Source organism: Acinonyx jubatus, chromosome A2 (assembly GCF_027475565.1).
Source record: "Acinonyx jubatus isolate Ajub_Pintada_27869175 chromosome A2, VMU_Ajub_asm_v1.0, whole genome shotgun sequence".
Classification (NCBI taxonomy): domain Eukaryota; kingdom Metazoa; phylum Chordata; class Mammalia; order Carnivora; family Felidae; genus Acinonyx; species Acinonyx jubatus.
The window spans coordinates 153,200,664-153,223,736 of record NC_069383.1 but is presented as its reverse complement, the minus strand read 5'-3'; the positions used below and the strand labels follow the sequence as shown (position 1 = coordinate 153,223,736).

The following is a 23,073-nucleotide window of genomic DNA, read 5'->3' as shown; positions in this document are numbered from 1 at the left end:
TGTGCAGTGTGGACCGCAGCTTATGGCAAAAGCCCGTCTGCGCGTCCAGCAGCAAACAGTGCTGGCATTCTGGACTGGGTGAACTTCCAACTTCCAACTTGCTGTCGGACGGTAGACAGAAGCAGCCCAATCACTGAAGGACGTGAAATCACCCTGCAAGTGAAACACTCCTAACGTCCCAGACGTCGTCCCGAGGCTCAGAACCAGCTGTTTAGAACTTCAGATACCACGTGCCTTCCACTGGCCGCTTAAGTAGAAACTAAGGCGCGATTGCAAAAGTTTTATTTTTTAAACATCAGGCGAAATGCTCATACAAAACAGCTATTCTGCTGAATTAGCGTCTAAAGTGCTTGAGCTCCCAAAGCATCACACATGTGCCACCATAGCACACGTGTGCCCTGAGCCAGTGGCAGGGGACGGGCTTTCTTCCCGACAGTTTGCAGAGGTCCCCAGCTGTGTCAGGGGACACGGCCTGCACACAGATTCACACCCTGCGCGGCTCACTAGTGGCCAGCAAGAGCGGAGGCCTGACGTGTCCCAGAGTTTCCCCGCAGGCGCCTTCTTGATTGAAATACCACTGGCTGGAGGCCGTGAGACCCTGGGTCTCTTCCCAGGCCTCCTGGTTGATCAAGGCCGCCTCTTTACTTGCCTCGGCAGAGAGTTCCAGCACCTGGGCAAAGCTCCTGCAGAAACAACAGGGCAGGTGAGGCCTTTTCGCTCTCTGTGCCCAAGAGCCAGACAGCCGGGGCACCTCAGCCTTCACGGCCGCGGTGTGGGGAAAGGGGTTACTTCTTGTGTGTTTGTGGGAAAATGCGGGAAGCTCCGTCTGAACAGAACCCAGAGACGCCTGTAAGAACAGGACTGGGCAGGCATAAAAGATGATCTCGGGAACACTGACGCCGTGTCAGGAACCACGCCACAAAGGAACCGGGTGGTCTTCACGCAGCATACACGATGGCGGGGAAATCCACACTAAAGGAGCGTATCCGGCCAGCCGAACCTGAGACCCTTATAATCTGGAGCCCTCTGATGGGTCCCCCTTCAATCTCAGGGCACGTACAGGAGCAGCAAATGCCCCAGTATGCACCCGGCTGTTCTTCAAGAGTACCTTTCCAGTGTTCTAGGCATTTCAGGAAGTAAATTGAACATCACAAAGGAGAACACCACAAGATTCTTATACTGAAGAAGAGAAGGAAAGCCCCAGAGTGAAGAAAATCCCCTGCGGGAAAGATGCCGGTGGGGGAGCTGGCTGTGGGGAGCACTGGGACCTGGGGCACACGCATGTGAAACCCATCGGGCTATACTGTCAAGGTCTGTGCCTGTTCTACATGCATTTACACTCCAGTAACAAGTTCTAAGATCACCCCAGGAGACACTTAAAGCGTGAACAGCTGATCCAAGGGCACCTGGAGTGCTGTCACTCTGAGGAAGTAAAGGGCTGGGGCTGTTAGTGCCCCCTTTCTCCCATGTCTGCTGGAGAACGCACACAGGGGTTTGCACTGACTCGGGAGGTGCTTTACCCAACCCCCCTCCCCCGCCTCAGTGGACCCTTGCACCCTTGGCCTCTGCAAAACCACAGCTGCCTGCTCTCCTGAGTGTGGCAAGCTGCTCCCAACTTAAAATCTTTTCTGAAATACCTTCGGAGCTCTAGATCCTTCTTTTGGGTGATTTCCTTGAGTTCGCTCAGCAGGTTCAGAGCTTTCAAATTTTCTTCTAAACTGCCGATCCCAAGTTCTCCCAGCAGGTGGCATGTGGTCGTCAATTCACGCTGCAAACTGTCTGGAGGGGAGAAGGGAGGGTCAGCCAAGGGTTTCAAGGCGCCCCAAGCAATGGATGCGAAGGTTGGGCAGCTGACTAGATTTTTCGCGTTCACTGGAATGCTCTTAGGCTATGCTCGCTCGCATCGCAACGTGAAGCTCAAAGGCAGAGAGGATCGGGTGGAGGGCGACATTCACGTGCTGGTACCGCCCCTTTGCCGGAGATCATGGCGGCCTGAGATCGTGGGTCAGGCTTGTCCGCCATGCAGGCAGTCACTGGAACAGACCTGGAAAGCCACTTCGATGTCCTCAACAGAAACCTACGCAAAAGGCCAAGGAAGTCTATGCTACGAGCGACTTAAACCCAAGCCCGTGGTTCCCTCTCTCCGTCCGCAGGATCTCTGTGCCCCCACCCCCGAGACAGCAGCCTGTATCCACACTGTGTCCCACCCGCTCTAAGGAGACCAGCACCTGTCCGCTTCTGGCACACACACCTGTACACACGTCACAACTGCACACAGTAACAGCTTGAGACCTCGAGAAGGGTTTTTCCAAACACCCGACCTCTTAATACTTCTAATGGGGGTCTGAATTGCATCCTCCCCAAAAGACACGTTCAGGACCTAACCTCGAGTGCCTGTGAATATGACCTCCCTGGAAATGGAGTCTTGGTAGACATAACTGAGTTAGAATGAGGTCACAGGGCAGGGTCTGATCGGTACCCGGCATCCTTCTAAGAAGAGGGGAATTCAGAAGTGGAATGCTCAAGGGCAAGGCTGTACGAAGACACAGGTGGACCGCAGCAAAGCTGTCACCAGCCAAGGAAAGCCAAGAAACGGGGGCAACACCAGAAGCCAGGAGACAGGCATGGAACGCCTCTTCCCTCAGAGCCTCTAGAAAGGTCCAGCTCGGCCGAGGCCTTGATTTCAGACTTCGGGACCCTGAACTGATGGGAATACGTTTCTATTGTTTTAAGCTGCCCAGTCTGTCACTGATTCCAGGAGCCACAGGACACTCGTACACTCCCCAACCCCAACTCCTGGCAACCACCCATGGCACTTATGAGAGGCGGAGTCCAGGAGCCACAGGCGTGCGCGGCCACTGTGGTAATCCTAAAACCGGACGCCTGCACACAGAGAACTGCTCCACGAGGCTCCTTCCTTAAGCCTCCACACCACTGGCTTCCTATTTCATACTGGGAAAAGCTGGATTAAAAACCGTCTCTGTCCGAGATTACCAGTTCAGCAACACCCTCTGTGACCTTGAACTGTGTCTATGGCAAGTTCTGTAAGGAAAGTCCATCTGATTTTAGGTGGAGATGTCCTAGTACATCAGCCTCAGACAAAACATACTTAGATGGCTGGCAAGGGCCCTGCCTGGAAATGACCGGATTCCAGGACGGCTGAAAACTTGTTTGGGGAGGATACTTGCTCTAAAGAGAACTTTAAGACTGAGCACAGCACTCTGCACGCCTGCTGATTTCTTCAAAGGATTAGGCGGGAAGCCTAGGCAAGCGAGGGATCCCACGGAGCTGCTGAGAAGGAAGGACAGGCAGGGGATCAGCAGGTCTGAAGAGACCCGCCCCCAGTCTCAGGGAATTACAGCTGCTCCCCAGGAGTGCCTTTCAGCAGGGCTGGGAATTACTGGCCCGTTCCACCGACCCGGGTTCAAATCTCAGCACGGTCTTTACTTGGGGCACAACTCTCGACAAACCCCAGCTCTGCTGGCCCCCGTGTCCTCTGCCATCTGACGAGGGATGCGCCATCCGCGTGACGCGACACAAGCAGATAAAGGTGGCTGGCACACAAGGAGTGCCGACACGCACGGGCCACTCGCTGGACCCGCTCCCTGTCCAGGAGCCGTCCTGTTTCCTACCTAAGAACTGCTGCCCGTCCCCGTCCAGGTGGATTGATTTCACCGGAAGCTCATGCCTCGTGGTGTCCAGGGCCGTCGCGAACGTCTTGTACTGCTCCTTAAAGCGCTCGGCCACAGCCTCGTAGGGGCTGAGCATCTCAATCTGCAGGCAGGAGGGAACGAGCTTTGTCAGACAAGACTCAGTCACGCACTTGGGGAGTCCAACGGTCCATGTGAGGTGAAGACACGCCGTTCTTTCAGAATCTCCTAAGGAATCCTCCAGGAAGCTTACGTGGGTGTGGCGGCTCTCCAAAGGCTCAGCCGACAGCAAAGTGGCCCAGGCCGCCTACAAACATGGTTTCCAGAACATTCCAGGACCAGGCCCTCACCCTAGGGAGATTGGGCCCTCCTGCTTCAGAAAATTGAGCTGAAATGTCTGCCCCCTTGTAAGACTACCCCAGCAACCCCCTTCTCCTTCATACATGCTGTCAGGGTCCTCGTGGGGGGTTGTAAGGACACATTTGCTTACTTGTTGTTTCTTTTCCTAACACTGTGAGTTCCATGAGAACTGAGACCTCGATCTTAGGTCAGGGCCTGGCCGCAGGGTGTTCTCTCTGTTTCACACACACACACACACACATGGTATTATGGGTTGATCGCGTTCCCCCAAATTCCTCTGTTGATGTCCCAACCCCCAGCACCTCAGAACACGACCTGATTTGGAGACAGGGTCTTCACAGAAGTAACGGGAGTTAAGATGAAGTCGTTAGGGTAAGTGGGCCCTGATCAGAGTTCGAGACATGCATCAGGCTCTGCGCTGATGGTGCAGAGCCTGCTTGGGATTCTCTGTCTGTCTCTCTGTCTCTCTCTCTCTCCCTCTCTCCCTCTCTGCCTCTCCGCCACTCGAGTTTTCTCATTCCCAGGGCTCTGTCCCAGTGCTGACCACACGGCACCAAGACCTCGTCTCCCACCAGCACCCTGGCCCTGCAGGGAGGCCCGGACTGCATCTTCGTGTCACTGAGCACAAGCGACAGGTGCCTAAAGAATACGTGCACGTGTGTGATGAAGGGACAGGTCCCTGCGGCTGGTTGGTACTTGACGTCACAGCCCCGTCCTCTGAGAAGCTGTCACAGACTGACACCCAGCGGTGTCAAAAGCTGGCCGCAGAGTGAGCGCCCGGCGGCAGTGACACGTACCGTCAACAGTCCCTCCAACTTCCCCGCCGGGACCACCCCTCCGGGACACGTGGCTCGGAGACCGGTCACCGCTGACCTGAGCATCTAGGATGTCTGCCAGCTCCCGCTTCCTCTGACAGAGGAGAAGTTTGCGCTTCAGCTCGTGGGCCTTTTTCTGCAGCTTCTCCCTCTCTTTGCACATTAGTAATAAGTTTCTTTCTGCCTTTTCTTCGAATGGAACCAGGTTGTTCTCCATCTGTTGAGTGTGCAACAAGAGCTCAGGCCGGAGGAAACTCCTCTCTGCGGCTGACAAAGGCCGCCTTCCACCCACATCATGCGGGAGCAAGGCTCCGTTCTCACCTTTACGGCCAGTAGAGTCAGGAGCAACGTTTGGGATTCCATCATTTCCATCGACTCAGACGGGCCCTCGAGGGTGAGAAAAAGACATTTTTGGTTGCCGACGAATTGGTATAAATCTAGCTCTCTCCCCCAGAGGGGCAGAAACCTAACCTTTACAAACTTTACTCAGTTCAGGAGTTTGAGGATTCTCTCCTGTAGGTCAACCCACTGTGTCTACTTTCCAGTTTAGTCTTTTTGGGCACTCTGGGAGAAGGCAGAGGAAGGTCTGGCCCCCTCCCGTGGCTGGCTGGTGAATGGCTGGCCCTCCCCTGGGGACACGGCCCGGCCCCGGGCCTCCCCGAGCACGGCATCGGCAAATAACGCCCCAAATCTCATTTTTCACGTGATCTCGCATTCGTAACTACTCCTGTATGTGTACTTGGGGAAACGTAAGCTCTAGGAACATTCTGAGAACACGCGTGGTCTCCGGTTTGTCCTAAAACGCACGGCTGGCTTGTTCAGTCATAAAGCCTCAGGGCCTCGAGTGGCACCTGAATGGGGCAGGAGCTGGTATCAGCTTTCTCTGACTGAGTAGCTTCCCTTTCATTTCGGACACTTACTGGGCTCTTCTTCTGTGAAGCCGAGAAGGACGTCGACTCGGTTTTCTTTGACATCGTTTTTTCTAACTGCGGAGTCTTTCTAACCATGCTTTTGTCTAAGGCCAAGGAGAGCATTTTGAAGGTGAGAGGAGCTTCCTTCGGAAGCCGACTGGGACAACCCCCCGCTAGGGAAAGCAGGGGCAGGGCGGACGGCTTACCGTTGATGGCCGAGAGGTCCAGGTCAGGCGGGGCCGTGCCGTGCCCTTCCAGCAACGTGGACTGCAGGTCTCCTTTCCCAATGCCACTGCTGTCTGTGGGCCCAGGGAGAACCCCCAGAGGTCAGCATGGTCTGCAAGGTACTGCACGCCTCCGCCGGGAAGCCGGCAACCTCTCTGGATGCTACCACCTGCTTCCAAAAACTCAGCTTCTTGGGAGGTGAGCAGCACCGAAGGCTGAGAAAGCTTTGCAACTCCCCAGCCAGCGGGTTGAAGGGATTTCTAAGTAGAACTAGAAATGAGACGCAGGCTTTATAAGCCTTTCTGTGTAGCTTAATAAAAAAATGCTGTGTTCTGGGTAGGAAGTCTGGTACGCGCCATGTACTTGTCCTTCCCTGTGTTTTTCCCTTCTTTCTCCAGCGGCTTCTGGACTGTTCATCTTCCCTGGGAGTTCCCTTCATCTTTACCTCTATTTAAAACTGGGAAATTATGCCTTACACCGTCTAAAATGGGCCCTGGGGTACTGCGGGCTTCAACTAGGCAAGGGCTCCAGCAGGCTGCAAAACGAACAGACAGTATGTGGAATTCTCTGTTGTGTTAGGAACTAAACAGAAAGTGATTTAATGAGCAGCCGTGAGGGGCGCCTGGGTGGCTCAGTCGGTTAAGCGTCCGACTTCGGCTCAGGTCATGATCTCGCGGTCCGTGAGTTCAAGCCCCGCATCGGGCTCTGTGCTGACAGCTCAGAGCCTGGAGCCTGCTTCGGACTCTGGGTCTCCCTCTCTCTTTGCCCCTCCCCCACTCATGCTCCGTCTGTCTGTCTGTCTCTCTCTCCCTCTCTCTCTCTCAAAAATAAATAAATGTTAAAAAAAAAATTTTAATGAGCAGCCGTGAAGTTGAGGAAATGAGTATGTGGAGATAAACAGAGCGAAATGACAATCTGTGGGGTATGCCGCCCCTTGTTAGGATTTTTGAAAAGTTCTAGAGAAACAAATATCGACTGACCTCGTGGGTGAGGGGGGATATGAGACTTTTTATTGCTATTGTTTTTGCACCGGTTATAGGTTTTGTCATCCACGTGTACAGACAGCATTTCCACTGAGAAAAATAATCTCCTAGAGAGCTAGATGGTGGAGCTCGAATAAGCAGTCTCTCTTAATTACCATGGTTATGCTTTTTTCCTTAATGTGTATTTATTTTTTAGTACATGTGCTGCCGAAGCGAGCGCAACGTTTATTTATTTTTGAGAGCGCGCACGGGGGAAGGGCAGAGGTGGGGGAGGTGGGGTGGACGGAGACAGAGGATCCAAAGGGGGCTCTGTGCTGACAGCAGACGGCCCGACGCGGGGCTCGAACTCACAAACCATGAGATCATGACCTGAACCGAAGTTGGACGCTCAACGGACTGAGCCACCCAGGCGCCCCCCGGAAGTGGCCGGCCCCATTTCTGACCCCTCTGGGTTGTACTCCAGCCTTCCCGGCTTGACCCACGGCCCTCAACCCATCTGCATGAGGAGAGACCAGAGAGCCGGCCCCAGTTTCACGTGCTGTTTCTCAGTCATGCCCCCGGGTCAAGAACAGCACAAATGCTGACAAACATCTAGACCAGGACCAGCAAATTTTCCAGCCCCCAAAATGTAACTACTGCTGTTGACCGGAGGCCCTACTGACAAAATAAAGTCAATCAGCGTGTATTTTCTATGTTGTATGTATTATACACAGCATCCTTACACACGCTGTATCGCTCTTCTATGTACGTTCTTATACGTACCACACCCTTACGACAAAGTAAGCTTGAGAAAAGGAAACGTTAAGGAAGTCACGAGATAAAATACGTTCACGCCACTGCACTATGACAAACCCGCATATAAGTACACCCAGGCGGTTCAAACTCGTGTTGTTCAAAGGTCAACTGTACTTCATTTTTAACGATGAGACTCAAAGCTGTTGCGGTTTTGAACAAGGAGGCATGGGCCAAGAAACGGTTTTGCTTTCTGTGAGCTGCTTTCGTGCCAAAGAGCTGCCGGTGATCGCTGGAGAAGTGGGCACGTGACGAGCTGGAGGCAGCGCCTGGGGAGAGGCCTTCCCAGAGTCCGGGATGGGCACAGGGATTACAACGGAACACCTAATACACAGTGACGATCTGAGTGGGGGGTCATGAGGGAGTTTCCACCCTCCTTGTCCACTTTCCATTCTTTTTTACGAGGAACACCTATGTCTACAATCAGGAAAACTGCAAGGTTTTCGTATCACTTTGGGGACAGCTTCTAGAACGGGTCAGGGGACACCATTACGAAGAAGACCTAACCCAAGGTGGCGAGAGACAGGAAGATGAGGCCTCACGCCCCTTCTGAGTCTTGCTTTCAGAAGTCCCACCCAAGAAATAGTCACGTGACCAAGGAAGCGCCATGTGGGAAAGGTGGCTCTTCTCCGGGGCCATACAGGACGTAACCTCCCCTTTCCCCCTGCCATTTCCCTACAGCTCCCCGCATGCTGCAAATTTGTCCTCACAGGGAAACACTTTAACTAGCTGCTGCTTCTGACACTTCTCAGAAAGAGGGAGGTTGACTTTAGCGTACTTGAAAACAAAATTCACCACCGTGTTCATCCCTTACTGAATGGACTTAAGAGCTGTCTCCCACCCTCCTCCATCTTTACACACCTTTGCTCTTCTGGAGCAGGTGGACTCTCCTTGCACCTTCAGGCATCTTCCCACTGGTCTTTAATGCATCTGCTGCAGAAGCCTGTTAGGGGAACACATGACATTTAGGGCAAAAGACACCTCCCCTGCACGAGAAGGGGCCCCTTCATGGTCTGTGCAATTTGCACCTGCTATTACTTGGAAGCAAGGTGTAGACAAAAAGAGTTCTGACCTGTAATTACCATATACGCAGGATGAACTAATTTTGTCAAAAACGATACCCTCACATGCACAGAATATAGGAAAACACCAAAAAGTGTACCAAGGATTATCTCTGGCATGGCAGGTTCCAGTTGACTGATATTCTACATGCTTTATAGTATTTACAAGATTTTTATTTTATTTTATTTAAGTAGGCTCCGTGCCCATCATGGGGATTGAACTCATGACCCTGATATCCAGAGTCACACGTGCTCTACCAACTGAACCAGCCAGATGCCTCCCCCCTGCCCTGCATTTGCCAGTTTTAGACAAACAACGTATTACTTCAGTCATTAGGAAAAATAAAAGTTTTGTACAGGTATTAATCTCCAAAAAATTAAAAAAAAAAGGCATGCAGAGTTGGCAAACCATTACAATAAAATACAACCAAAAAGAAAATCTCGTAAAGAGCAAGAATATTTCAATGCGTAGACACCACTCCTATTCAACCCCCTACTGGACGTCTCAGAATAAAAAATAAAAGGTAAACAGATCAAAAAGCAAGAAGTAAAACTCTCTTCTTACAGATATGACATGATTTACAAAGAAAATCCCAAACGCTACTCAAACTAATAAAGTTTATTTAGCAAGATTGCAGGATACAGGGTCAACATAAAAAAAGCTCATTTCTAGCAATGAACAAAACTGGAAAGTGAAATTCAAAGACAGCACTATATAAAAGTTCTCAGTAAGGAAAAAACAAAGCTATGTATGGTGATAGGTATTGACTAGATTTACTGGGGCAACCATTTTGCAACATATACAAATGCTGAATCATTATGTTGTATACCTGAAACTAATATAACTTATGTCAATCGTACCTCAAATTAAAATCCAATTTCTTCATTTATAAAAAAAGAAAGGGGTGCCTGGGTGGCTCAGTTGGTTAAGCGTCTGACCTCGGCTCACATCATGATCTCACCATTTGTGGGTTCGAGCCCCACGTGGGGCTCTGTGCTGACAGCTCAGAGCCTGGAGCCTGCTTCAGATTCCGTGTCTCCCTCTCTCTCTGCCCCTCCCCCACTTGCCTGGTCTCTTTCTCAAAAATAAATAAAAATTAAAAAAAAAAAGAAAAAGAAAACACAGTATCACGTATAGCAGCACTAAAAACCACCAGATACTTAGGTGTAAACCTAACAAAATATAGGGAAGGCCTATAAGGAAAGGAAGGCCAACATGACCAAATAAATGGATAGGTGTACCACATCCATACATTGAAAGGCTTGGTGTTTTTAGGATGCTATCCTCCCTAAACTGATGCACAGATTCAATACATTCAAGATCCCAGCAGAAATTTTGGTAGAAAAAGGCAAGCGAAGTCTAAAACTTACATAGAAAAGCAAAGGGACTAGGAGAGCTAGTGTTTGGCGAATAGAGTGGGAGAATTCACACTAACTGATTTAGAGACTACAGTGAGCTTGGCATCTGGAACTGGCTTAAGGACACGTAGATCAATGGGAAAAAACGGAATCCAGAAGTGATGCGTACAAAAAAGGTCAAGTGCTTGTCAGCAGAGGTGGTGACAATACAATGGGAGAAGGAAGGTCCTTTCAACCAATGGTACTGGAACAAGAGGACATCCATACACTTACAAATGAACTTCAATTCCATTATCACACCAGATACCAAAATTAATTCAAACTGGATTACAGACCCAAATGTAAAATCTAAAACTATAGAAGTCATAGAAGAAAACGTGGGAGAAAACCTTTGTGATCTTGCGTTAGGCGAAGATTTCTTAGGTGAGATACCAACAGCATGGCCCATGAAAGCAGAAATCCATTAAGATGGACTTTGTCAAAATTGAGGATTCAATTCTCCTCAAAAGACCCTACAAAGAAGGACAAGACAAGCTACACACTAGGAGAAAATATCTGAAAATCACCATAAAGGGTTGGGGCCCAGGGGAGAGAAAGAGTTCTCCAAACTCAACAAGGAGAAAACAACCCAATTTAAAAATGGGCAAAAGATCTGAAAGAACGCACCAACAAAGATACAGGAATGGCCAGTAAGCACATGAAAAAATACTCAAGATCAGGGGCGCCTGGGTGGCTCAGTTGGTTAAGCATCTGACTTCGGCTCAGGTCATGATCTCGCGGTCTGTGAGTTCGAGACCCGCATCGGGCTCTGTGCTGACGGCTCAGAACCTGGAGCCTGCTTCCGATTCTGTCTCCCTCTCTCTGACCCTCCCCCTGTTCATGCTGTCTCTCTCTGTCTCAAAAATAAATAAACGTTAAAAAAAAAAAAAAAATTAAAAAAAAAAAGAAAAAATTCTCAAGATCAGCGGTTGTTAAGGAAAATGTAAATTAAAACCACAAGATACCACTTCACACCCACCAGAATGGTTTCCATCTCAAAAGTACCGACTGGAACTCTCCACAGCGGAGCCACTTTGACCTGGAGCCACTTTGGGTAACAGGTGAGCAGTTTCCTACGAAGCCAAAAATACACCTACCCTACAATTCCTCTCCTGGGAGACCCGAGAACGCATCTACACGGAATCCCACAACAGGAATGTTTGAGGTGGCTTTGTTCACAATTGCTCAAAATGGGAATCAAACCAAATGTCCTTCCCTCGCAAACGCTAAACACAGCATGGAACATTCTTCAGCCATCAGAAGGAACCAACACTCACTGTGACAGGCAACCACAGGGAGAGACCTCCTCTCCTTTATGTGAAAGAGGCCAGACGCAAGAGGCTGCATCCCGTGTGACACCTTTTAAATGACCTTCCGGAAAAGGCAAGGCTACAGAAACAGAAACAGGTAACTGCCTGGGATGCAGTGGGGCTGGCTTCATTGGAGCACCGAGGGATCTTGGGAGTGACAGACTGTTCGGTATCTTGACTGTGGTGTGTCTGTGACTGGGTGAGTTTTTGCCCAAACTCGCAGAACTGTAGGCTGGAGAGTGATGCCTTACTCTACGTAAACTGTATGTTAAGAGATGGAAAAAAAAAAAAAAGAAGAAGAAAGAAAACGGACAAGCTCTTAGAGATGGAAACTACCTCAGCAGGGAGACACATAGGGTGCTGTAAACAAGTCTGCAAGGCGACATTAACATTATGAGGCACAGACTGTGATCTTTTGTTGAAAATCACTTCAACAAAATCACTCTGGCTGATGACGTGTCCGTGTAGGTTCATCAGTTACAAATGTGCATCTCTCTGGTGGGGGGGTGTTGACCAGGGAGGCTGTGAGGGTGTGGGGCAGGGATTCTACAGGAAATCTCTGGATTTCTGCTCAATTTTGCTGTGAACCTAAAACTCCTCTAAAAAAAAAAAAAAAAACTAAGTCTGTTGAAAACAACAAACCACGCCCAAGGAGTGACATCAGTTTGTGAAAAGGTTTCCTTTTTCAAGTTGGATCTTAAGTCACACTATTACTTAAGTTTGTTTATGTATGTAGTCTTTCTCGAAGACCCGGTAGGTGTTTTTCAAACACCAGTCAAGGGGGCACCTAGGTGGCTCAGTTGGTTGAGCGTCTGACTCTTCTTGATTTTAGCTCAGGTCATGATCTTGCAGTTTGTGAGTTTGAGCCCTGCATCAGGCTCTGCACTGACAGTGCGAAGCTTGCTTGGGATTTTCTCTCTCTCCCTCCCTTTCTGCCCCTCCCCTGCTCTCACCTTAGTTCTCAAAATAAATAAACTTAAAATTCTATAAATACCCGCCAAGGCCAAAGACTGTGTGCTGGGCACCCGACAGAACTGTTTCAGGACAGAATCCAGAAAGGAATTATCAGGTTGAAAGGCAGGAACAATTTCAGGTTTCAATCGAGGTCATGTCTTTGCAAAGGGGATCCTCAGAGAGACCGCCGCTCACAAAAGAGACTCAAGACTGGGAACGAAGGACGAGACAATCACAGAGGCTGCTGGGTAAAATCCCCGAAAGGCTTGTTCGGGGACCATGCTGTGCCTGGCTCACGTGACTTGTCAGAATTCCAAGTTCTGACGGAACTCTATTCAGAACGTTCAAAAAACAGTCGTTACCTTTTTGGTGGTTTTCTTCTCGTACTGCAGGTATCGGGACTCAACCACTCTTCCACCTGTGGGGGACACGTTGTTGGTTTATAACAAAACTACAACAGTGGAGTGTGAGAACTGGCCCACCCCACCCCTGCCATGGAGAGCCCGGTACTATGCCCCCTCACCAACCCCCCCCCCCCCGCCCCCCATCAACAGCAGGGACAGCAGAACTGTTCCTCCTTGCTCCTCTCAGATCCTGTCCTTTGGCATCCTCGAGCATGTATGGGACACCAACTGTATACAACAACATGGATGGGATACTTGCGGCATCCAAGTCGCTGGGCTAGGGACAGAGCCCCAGAGAGCTGCAGGAGCTATGATGGAGGAATATGAGGGAATAAGCTCAAAGCAGAAAGTGGATTCAGGGGCAGGGAAGGGACAGGAAGCAAGACTTTCCACAGAGGCGCACGTATTTGCCTCCTCCTGTCTTTCCCAGCTCACTCCCTGCAGTCAAGACCCCAACCACCCCTTCCTTCACCCAGGTCTGTGTATGACCCACTCATGGTACAGGACTTTCACGCCTCTTTACCCCCTTACCTAGCTTAGGACTGCTCAGGAGCCATGCTCAGCACCAAGCCATACATCTTGGTGACAGTGCAGCCCCAGGCACCCTTCCTGCTGCTCTGCGGCAGCAAGGGGGTGTCTCTCAACAGCCCCAGTGACCACGCACAGTCCTCTGCTCTGTCTCCCCCCCCCACTTCCCCTGGACCCTCCCTTGCACTTTCTCCTCCCACTTCCCACAAGGGGCCCATCCCTCCAGTTAGCTAGGGACCAGATTCCACTTCACTGGCAAGACAGAAGCAGCCCCAGGAGACCCTCCCACCTCAGCATCCAGCAGCCTCCCAAGTTCAGGGCCATATCCCGGCCCCACCACGTGGAGGGACCTCTGTGCTTTGGGGTAAAGCAAACCCTCCACTCTAGGTGCCAGAGCCCGGCCCTCACCCCCGCTCCCCAATCCCAGTCCCCCTCTCCAGTGGTCTTCCTGCCATTATTTCTCCCTCCACCTAGACCCTCTCCCCCCCAATTCTCCACTCCCCTTTACTATGCCAGCTCCTCTTCCTCTCCTCTCTCCTGAATCCCACTCCGGTCCAGTCTGGCTTTCCCGATCACCACTGCACCAAAGAAACCCCTTTCGGCAAGACCACTGAGATCTCCCCGCCCCAAAGCCCACCAACCAATTCTTAGTCCTCACTCTGAGCACAGCACTTGCTGGCACCCTCCTCCCTAAAACACCCTGTGTCCTCCTGGCCGGCTGCCCCCTTGGTGGCTGAGAATGGGCTACCTTGCAGATCCATTAGCTGGTAAAGCCTGAGCACCTCCAGGCACCTCGCGCATCTCATATTCCCACCTCGCTGCCCTCACTCCTGTTCCTGCCACCGTGACCACTTTTGCTGTCCCTCCAACCAGCAGGCATGTGCCTGCACCTGCCCTCCTTCCCAGCTCCACTCAGCCCAGCACCTCCCTTGGACCAGGAAGCCACCCACATCCTGTTCTATCCACAAGGTCCAACACACCCCATGTCTCCTTACTTCTCCATCTGATGCGCAGCCAGTCTGGTTTGCTCAAGGCTAAATGCCACTGCCCAGTAGGGAGTAGGTGCTCAGCCAGGCATCCAGTGCATGATTCTACACTTTTTCTAGGTACACCCAGAGCTCAGAGATGTCCCTTTTTACTAAAGAGACCCAGAAAGAGTGACACGATTAACATCACACAGTTTGACAACTTGGTTAAGTGACACGGTGATCTCAACCAGATCTTCATGCCAGGATTTCATCTTTCACTGGGGCTGGAGATGCGGCCACAACTCTGAGTGGAAAGGAGGTACATCCAGAGTTCATGGGGAGCATGGAGCTGGACGAGGAGCTAGTGGTTGGCCCGAGTGAGCCCTGGATATGAAAGAGCCACGCCTGCGGGGTAAGCGGGCTCAGACAATCGGGCAGGAGGCATTAAGGGTCAAGGCCAAGACCAGGCAGGGGCCGGGCGAGAAAATCAAGATACACCAAGGGTCTGCCGCTGGACGTCAAGTGAGGATCAGGGCAAAGAACACCCCCCCCCCACCCCCCCACCCCCCCCACTAAGCACAGGAAACCATCCTGCTTTCAGTCCAACACCATCAGCAAAGGGTTTTGCTCCTCTGGAAGGATCGGAGGCCTGGGGTTCCTTGAACATCTCTGACAAGCAGTTTCAAGTTTCCAGAAACTAAAATGTACATGTTTGTTTTAAACAGGGGTGGATTCTCCACAGAAGCAGTATTGTGACGAAGGATATAATTTGCGTTCAAGAGCCAGACCACGTGTAAACATAATAAACGTTAGAGACGAGATCATCGAGCAGCACTGTAGCGTATGAACCTCCAGTCCCTTGGAACTGGAATTCTGCTCTAACTCTGCACTGGCCCACAGCACACTTGGAGGAAAACAGTTCACTGTATCAGAGGCTTGAGCTCCGACGAGGGGGATCCTCCAGTCTACTGCCCCAAGTGGCACTGACTGCCAAGAGTCAAGGGAGGCTGTGAGCAGTGACTGCAGACGCACGGGGACCCCAGATGTGGGCACGCCCCCGAGGCGCTTACAGAGAAGAAACGGAGACTCCAGGGTTCAATAACAAGTTCGGCTCATGCTCTCCTCACCCACACTTCCTAGTGGCGAATCCTGCGCACAGCCCGTGACGTGCCCCCCCACGGCTGGAAGGGCCCGCTGCCCTGGATGACGTCCGCCGGGACCTGCCGCACCCCTGGCTGCAGGGCTGGGTGACCCGATTCAGCATCACACGAAGGTGTGTGTGAAATAAAGTCCTAGCTTCCCTGCTCCGGCCCGGGCTTTTCTTCCCCAAAAGCACTTTCTGAAACTGGATCGTGAGGTAGCTTGCAATTTTGCTCACCTTGTGTTCTGCTTCCTTTCATCTTAGCGCCACTAGGAGTACCGGGGCCCCCGGAGGAAGGCTTCCTAGAAGAGGGAGATGGGGGTCTCGTTAACGTAGTTGGCTAGGCTCAGGGAAGGCAGTGAGGAGCCTGGGCTTCCTTGGGACAACCCAGTCCTGGCACCCTGATGTCCGCAAGTCCGGGCCGCCTTCACTGGAACACAGACACAGAGCTCCTGCCCGGCCGAAGCTGAGGAGGGCCCAGAGAGGTAAGAGTGAGAAGAATGAGCATGTTTGCCAAGCCTCAAAGATCTCAACTTCGGTCAGGGATTCATTAACTCATCAGGCGTTTAAGTGCCAACTGTATGCGCCTGATCCCACCTGGTAAAGGGAGACGGAGCTCCTTCCTGAGAGGCAAAAACAGTGTTTTCCCGTCAGGCAATGTGAAGAGTGCCCCGGACAGGCAAAGAGGTGGGGGGTAGGCGAGAGACAAAGCCCTGTTTGCTCAGGTTCATGGCGAAGGACATCCAGAGACAGGGATCAACAAGGCCAAGGGCACAGGGCGGAGAAGAATGATGTTGAAATGGAAACTGATCAGCCCTATGGCTTCGCAGGGAACCCAGGCAGGGATACGGGATCAGGAGGAGAGAAAGCTGGGCTGGGCTGGGCTGGCAGAGTCCTGACTTCCCAGCTTAAAGGCTCAGATCTATTTCTATAGCCTCCTTACTGGTAACCTTTCTCTGGAAAGGGCCAGACAGTAAATATCTTCTGCTTCATGGGCCATAGGTTCCTGCCAGAAACCAAGGAACCCTGAATGTTATTCAGCCCTAAAAAGACGTACTGATACATGCTAAAATGGATGAATCTCAAAAATATTATCCTGGGGGCACCTGGCTGGGCTCAGTTGATGGGGCATGCGACTCTTGAGTTCGAGCCCCACAATGGGGGTAGAGATTACTTCAATAAATAAACCTTTTAAAAGTATATATATTATCCTAGGTAAAAGAAGCCAGGCACATAAGGCAACATTTTGTATGATTCCATCTGAAAAGTCCAGAACAGGCGAGTGAGACAGAAAGCTGATTGGTGGTTGTCAGGGGCAGCAGGCTGCAGGAAGAACGGGGAGTGACTGCAAATACATACAAAGTTTCCTCCTGGGCTAGTGAAAATGTTCTAGAACTAGACAGAGTTGGTGGCTGCACCTTGTGAAGGTCTTCAGACCATCAAATCGCTTGCTTTAAAATGGTTAATTTGATGTTATGTGCCTTTCATCTCTATTTAAGGAAAGAAAGAATGAAGCCTGATGTCATGGGGGAGAGGGAACCTTGAATCAGGAGAGTCAGCGATGCCTCCCAGGTGTCCCGTCTGGGCAAGGGGGAATGCCACGAACAGAGACCAGCAACTCGGAAGGTGCCCATTGAGGGGCGGGGCAGGGCAGGGGCCTGGTGCTGTAACCCCTGCTGACATCAGGACACAAGCCCCACTGGTCACAAAGTGACCTGTTCGGCTCACGGCAGCCACCTCCTGTGTGGCAGGTTCTGAGGACCCCAAGTCGGTGCTGGGCCACAGTGGGGAGAGGCAACCTCACAAATGCTCACTAGGTGCCGGAAGCTCTGCTCCTTCGCAAAATCCTCCCAATCCTACAACTACCTCACCGTTGGCCTGCTTTATCCTTGTTTTCCAGACGAGGACCTGAGGGTTTGAACAGGTCACCCCTGGCAAGTCTCAGAGCTGGCAAGGGACAGAGCAAAGATTCCCTATGGGGTCAGAGCTAGGGCTCTGGAGTCAAACTGAATGTGGGGAGGGGAGTTCATTGCACCTGTGCCAGCCTCTGGTACCACCCCCCTCCCCCCCCAAAACGTCGGAGAGACTAACGGGAATCTCAGGATAACGCAGGGTGGAGAAAACCCAACCGATTTCAGTCGGCCTATTTAACTTCAATTTGCACTGGAACAATAAACATGGGCCGAAAGCACAAATAAAACAAACCCAGCCCAAGCATCACACCTGGCACCGCCAAGTGTTCAAAGTCTCTCTTGTTCCTGCTGTGACAAACGACCTTCCCTCCCTGAGCCTCTATTATGTCACCTATAAATGGGATGCGTAGAAAAAAAGAGACTGGAAAGATTAAAGGAGACAGTTTAGTGTCCCAGCACTGTCCACTACAAAACGTTAACTGTAATCACCCCAGATCACATTCAGGAGCCACGCACTGTTGTAAGAGCTTTTCAGTTTCACACAAGGCCTACAAGATTGAGCGGCGGCGTCATTCCGCCGATTTCGCAGGGAAGGAAGGCGGAAGCACAGAAAGGTTAAGCCACTAGCCAAGGCTCGCCCCGCACCCACATAACTGACTCGGGACTCAAGGTCTAGTTCCGCGCCCACGCTCCCGAGCATGCGCAGAGGCCGCACCCCGCCTCCCCGGGCCTGTGCACCCTCGGTGGGTCCAGAAGGGATCAAATCCCCAACCCCCAACGCTGCTGGCCCTCCCCCACCAGCTCCCGGCCATGGCCTTCTCGCCGGCACCGACAAAATCCAGGCCCGCGGCGCCTCAACTCACCCAGCAATGCGCCCCGACGAATCCGCCATTTCCCGCCTTTAACTCAAAGGCCGGCTCTTCAAGTCCGTGTGCCCGCCCCCTCGCTCCGGACCGGGCCATATTGCGGCGCCATAGGAGGGGTGGCCACGGACCTCGGGGAGCGTGCCTGCGGGTGCAGCGGGCGAACCCGGCTCGCGCGCCTCGCTGTGTTCCCCTCACACTTGGTTTCACCCACCAGAGGCAGGAGGCGGTGGCCGGAGCCCGTAGGGAGGAGGCGGGTCTTCGGGACGCTCCGCCCTGCGGCGCTCTGGCGTCACGCCCCAGCCCCGCCCCTCCGAAACCCGGAAGCGGGAGCGCGCGGGGGAGCGGCGGGCGCGGCGGGGCGGAGCGGCCCGACCAGTGGTGGGCGGTCGGTCGGGCGGGCGGCCGGGCGGGGACCCGGCCCGGGACCGGCGGCGCGCGGCGGCCGAGGCCAAGGTGAGTGGCGGCGGCCGCGGGTTGGGGGCTCGATCTCCAGGCTCGCATTGGCGGGCTGCCTTGGAGGATACGGAGCTGAGGATTAATGGGAGGAGGCGCGAAGGCAGGAGTCGAGGGAGCGGGAACGAGCTTGGGGGTCGTGAAGGGGTTGCTGGCGATGGGGTGGGAGCGGGATGGTTGAGGAGAAAGTTGATGGGAAGGGCCTGGTGAGGGAGTTTACGGATGGGGAGGGAGCAGGTCTTGTGGCTTTGAGCAGCTTCTCTGGAGGACGTGGCTTTAGTGGTAGTTGGGGGGTCGCAGGAAACGGGGCTAGGAGCGGGGAGGCAAGGAGGCGGGGTTGAGAGGCCCAGGCTGGGGACGTGGGGCAAGGCCGGTGGGGGGACAGCTGAGATGCGATTGAGGGAAACGGCATAGGACGGCCTGGGACCGTCTGCCTTCGGTGGACGGGGTAGGGAATGGTTCCTGGGGGAGGGAGGCGCCTGGGATTCAGTGGGTGCTCAAATCCTGGAGGTCTGAACTCCTTGGTGTGGAGGCCGGCGGAATGGGAAGGGGGGAAATGGGGGATGGGAGAGGGGGAAAAAACTGTGGCAAGAACTGAGGGCCAGTTGGGGTGGGGGGGATAGAGAGGAGAGGAAAGGACAAGAGTGGCCCTGTACAGACATTGGGGTGCAGCCCATATCATTTGGGGGGGTCCCCTTTCTCTCTGGATTCTCCTATTTCCCGACTTCATCCCCAACCGCTGGGTAACCGGAGCGAGTCCCAGTGCCCTCTAGGCTGGTGTTCTGGTATTTGGAAAACCACACCACTCTCCTAGGACAGGGCTGGCTGGAGCCCTGGGGTCCCAGGGAGCAAAGAAGGAGACTCCGGCCCTCGTTGGGGGCCCGGAACTGGGTTTAGGGGGGAGGGAACGCGTGTGCTAAGCTGTCACCACCTCCTCGGAGTTGCATCCTTGGACTTAAATGGGTAAAACGACATACAGGAAATCTGTCCCCCGGCGGCGGCGGCGGCGGCTGAGCTCACAGCCGGGGAGAGGCAGGGCAGCCACGGCGGCAGCCAGCAGCAGCCAGCCCACATGCGCTCCCTCCTCTCCCTTCTCTCCCGGGCGCCCTGTAGGCTAGGGGACTTTAAGGAAAAGCCTCTCTCACTCACACCTCTTTGTCTGAGGTGGGAGCTGGTGGGGACATTGTGTCTTGCAGGTGGAGGGTCCCAGCTCCTACCTTTCTGAGGTGTATTCTGGCCTTGGAGGCTCCAGTCTCTTAAGGCATCCAGGAGCAGTGGGGGGGCCCCTTGGGCATCTGAGCTGGGAAGTTGTTTCATCGTCCGATGGGCTGGCTCTGGCAAGGGCCTTGCACTGGGCGGTTTTAATCAGCATTAATTTCTCTTCTTTCCCAACTGTGGGGGATCCTTGTCCGGCATCTGCCAGAAGGGCTGGGGAGTCTGGGTTTATAGCTCATTCAGGAGATGAATCTGGGTAGATGGAATGTAAAGAGGGCCACAGAGAGATATCTGCTCCCTTTACTTCCAGAATGTTCTGGCCCTTATGGAAGGTAGCTTTTGGCCTTGCTTGCCCCAGGACACATTGTCAGAGCCCAAAGTCATGCCTTCTACAGACATTCAGTGTGGGCTTGCCCTGGCCAGGATGCCCCCCCCCCCCCCCCCCCCCCGAACAGGACTGGAATCTTCTGGTTGCATGGCCCTGGTCGTTGTCTCCCTGGAGCGCAGCCAGGCAGGCTTTCACGGAGGGTCCTGTGTCTGGGGTCCTGACCTTGGTCAAGTCTCTTTGTCTGTGTCTTCACCTGCAAAATGAATGGATTGGCCTCAATCAGCATTTCTCAACCTTAAAACCCAAGCCCTTTTCGATAACCTTCGTGTCTCTGGCATACAGCCCCCTCGTATTTTATGCAGCCCCTGACTTCAGTGATCCCAGTTTTGTTCAACTTTCCATTGTATGGTTTGTATCCAAAAGACGATCTTTTTACTGCTCCTTTATCTTCCACATGGAAAATTCCACAAATTCCACCTTTGCTTTTGCACGTTACACCTGTTCCCCGAGCTTCAGCTGCATCTTTCTGGTTGGAAGTCGTCCCTGAGACCCTCTCTCAGTTCCAGGCCTCTGGCTCGGAGAAGAGGGTGGAGACTTGGGAATGTCCCCTTTCTGTTTGGCTGTGTGGTCTGTTTTCTGTCCCCAACAGGGGCTTGTTCACTTGCCACTTCCCTTTCCTTGTCTCCCCCCCCAAAGTTGTGTCTTGGGTGAGCTTAGAGTTCAGTTAAGCCAGGGCTGATCCTTCCAGCACTGGGGGCTAGGCCCCAGGGACAGAGATGAGCCCTCATGCCCTGGAGGAGGGACATTCTAGTGTTCTCCCTCCCCGAGGAATGATGAAATTCAGAGTGCGTGGTCAGTGCAGCAACAGAGGTGGCGCAGGAAGTTGTGAAGACAGAATCAGGGATAAGCAGTGCAAGCTTTGGGGCTTGGGGGAGTTCTGGCAGGTTTCCTTGGAAGAAGTGGCAGGGTCCAAGCCAGGCCTTGAAGGATATGGAGGTGTTCAATCAAGCCAGGAAGAGGGAATTGCATGAGCAGATCCCTGCACAGCTCTGCTCTTTATTGAGCATCTTCTGTGTCGGAAGCTTTTATACCCATCTCTTTTATTCTGCCAACCAGCCGTAAGCGGTCTGGGTTCCTCTTTTCTCAGTATGGAAACTGAAGCTCAGTTTCCATAGTGGCGACCTCAGAGATGGTCCCCTGGGCTTTCCAGAAACATGAAGGATCATTAGAAACCTCCAACTGGCAAAGACCAAATTGCTAGAGCATGTTTCTCAGCTGCAGCACCATTGACATTTGGGGCTGGGTTATTTTTTGCTGTGGAAGCCACCCCATGCATTACAGGGATAGCAAGCAGCATCCTTGGTCTCCACCCACTAGAGGTCAATAATACCCCTCAAGTTGTGCCCACCAGATGTGGCTGTGGGTTTCTTGGGGCTCAAGAACCACCGCTCTGGGGTGAAATCTGGTTATTGCCCCAGGCCTACCTTTGCCTCGGTGACTCTTTGGTGTTTGATCCGCTCCCAGGGAACGGCAGCCAAGGGCAGGCGTGGGGTAGAGCAGCCAGCAACTGAATTCTGCCATCTGGTCAGTTCTTAATCTAGAGTCCTGATAAAAAGGAGACACGGTTGGGAAAGGACTGAGGGGGAGTTAGGCAGCATGCCCCAAGAATGGACAGCAGAGGAGGACCAAGAGGTGAGCCAGGGCCATCTTCGCTCACTGGGACAGCAGATGCCATTGTCTTTCTCTTTGTCTTACAACTGACCTGGATTTCTGCAGGAACCGTCCCTCATCTCAGAACGAACTACTGGTTTTCTTCCGAGATTAGAGGTATTAGATTCTCTTCTCGAGAGCTACTTTGGAGGTGGCCCCAGATCAGCGTGGCCCTTGGCCCCAGACGCCGGAACGTCCTCAAGCACAGACTGTCTAGCTTTTGCTCTTCGTGCGTCCTTCTCTGCTTGTTCCCCAGCCATGCCATAGCTGCTTTAACTCCACGGGAGGAAACAGCACGTTCTGGGGCCGCCCGACCCCTTCTGAACATTGCCCTCCCCCTCCAGTCCCCATCCACCAGCCCTTTGTGTGCCCAGCATCCCTGACCAACTGTGCCAGGCAGCCCCTGCTCGGCCTCCCCGCAGAGCAAGACAGGCCCTTCTCTCTGCCCTCCTCCGGACGGACAGCATAGCAGAACAAAGGGCTCTGTCTGAGCACCACCGGGTCCCCGACGGGCCCTGTCACTCTACCTCTTTTCAGTTTGGCCCAGAAGGGCCCTCGGCGATTAGGCACGTCTCAGAGACACAGCCGATGAGTTTGGGTTCTACTCATTTCCTCGTCGAGACTTTCTGAGCCCGTGGCTGATGATAAATAAAGTAGTGATTCAAGGGTTCGGCCTGCGGGTTAGTCGGAGCAATGAATAAGCTGTCCAGGTCTGACTCATTCGTTTATACCCTGCTCTGCCCTGCTTCAGCAGGGTTGCATGTGCGAGAGGGGACCCAGCTACAGGCATTTCATTTCTGTCTCTGCTGGGTGTACGAATCTCCCGGGGCCACTGTGACAAAGAACCACAGACCAGGCTGCTCGAGCAACAGAAATGCATTGTCTCACAGATCTGGAAGCCAGAAGCCCAAGATCAAGGTGTTGGCACGGTTGGTTTCTTCCTTCTGTGTCTGTGTCCTAATCTCCTCTTGTCAGGACAGGAGTCCTGTTGGATCAGGCCCACCCTAATAACTTCATTTTAACTTAACCATCTCTTTAAAGACTCTATCTCCGACTCCAGTTGCATTCTGGAGCACTGGGGAGTAGGG

The 23,073-nt window shown here is 52.8% G+C and overlaps 2 protein-coding genes across 7 annotated transcripts in view; one reads left to right on the top strand and one right to left on the bottom strand.

Moving 5' to 3' along the window:
• Nucleotides 1-266: 266 nt before the first annotated feature.
• HAUS8 (HAUS augmin like complex subunit 8) lies at nt 267-20,064 on the bottom strand. The gene is given in 12 exon segments (XM_027038275.2): nt 267-683; nt 1,638-1,779; nt 3,633-3,774; nt 4,884-5,042; nt 5,147-5,212; nt 5,746-5,840; nt 5,943-6,035; nt 8,598-8,679; nt 12,822-12,877; nt 15,738-15,802; nt 19,950-20,016; nt 20,019-20,064. Coding segments are annotated over 12 exon segments (1,197 nt in total). The 5' UTR covers nt 20,050-20,064; the 3' UTR covers nt 267-484.
• Nucleotides 18,574-23,073, top strand: part of MYO9B (myosin IXB) — an 89,541-nt gene continuing 85,041 nt past the window's right edge. For all 6 annotated transcript variants that reach the window (XM_053219685.1, XM_053219682.1, XM_053219684.1 and 3 more), the window contains exon 1: nt 18,574-18,732. The gene's annotated coding sequence lies outside the window, so the exon portion shown is untranslated. The remainder of the gene's footprint in view (nt 18,733-23,073) is intronic.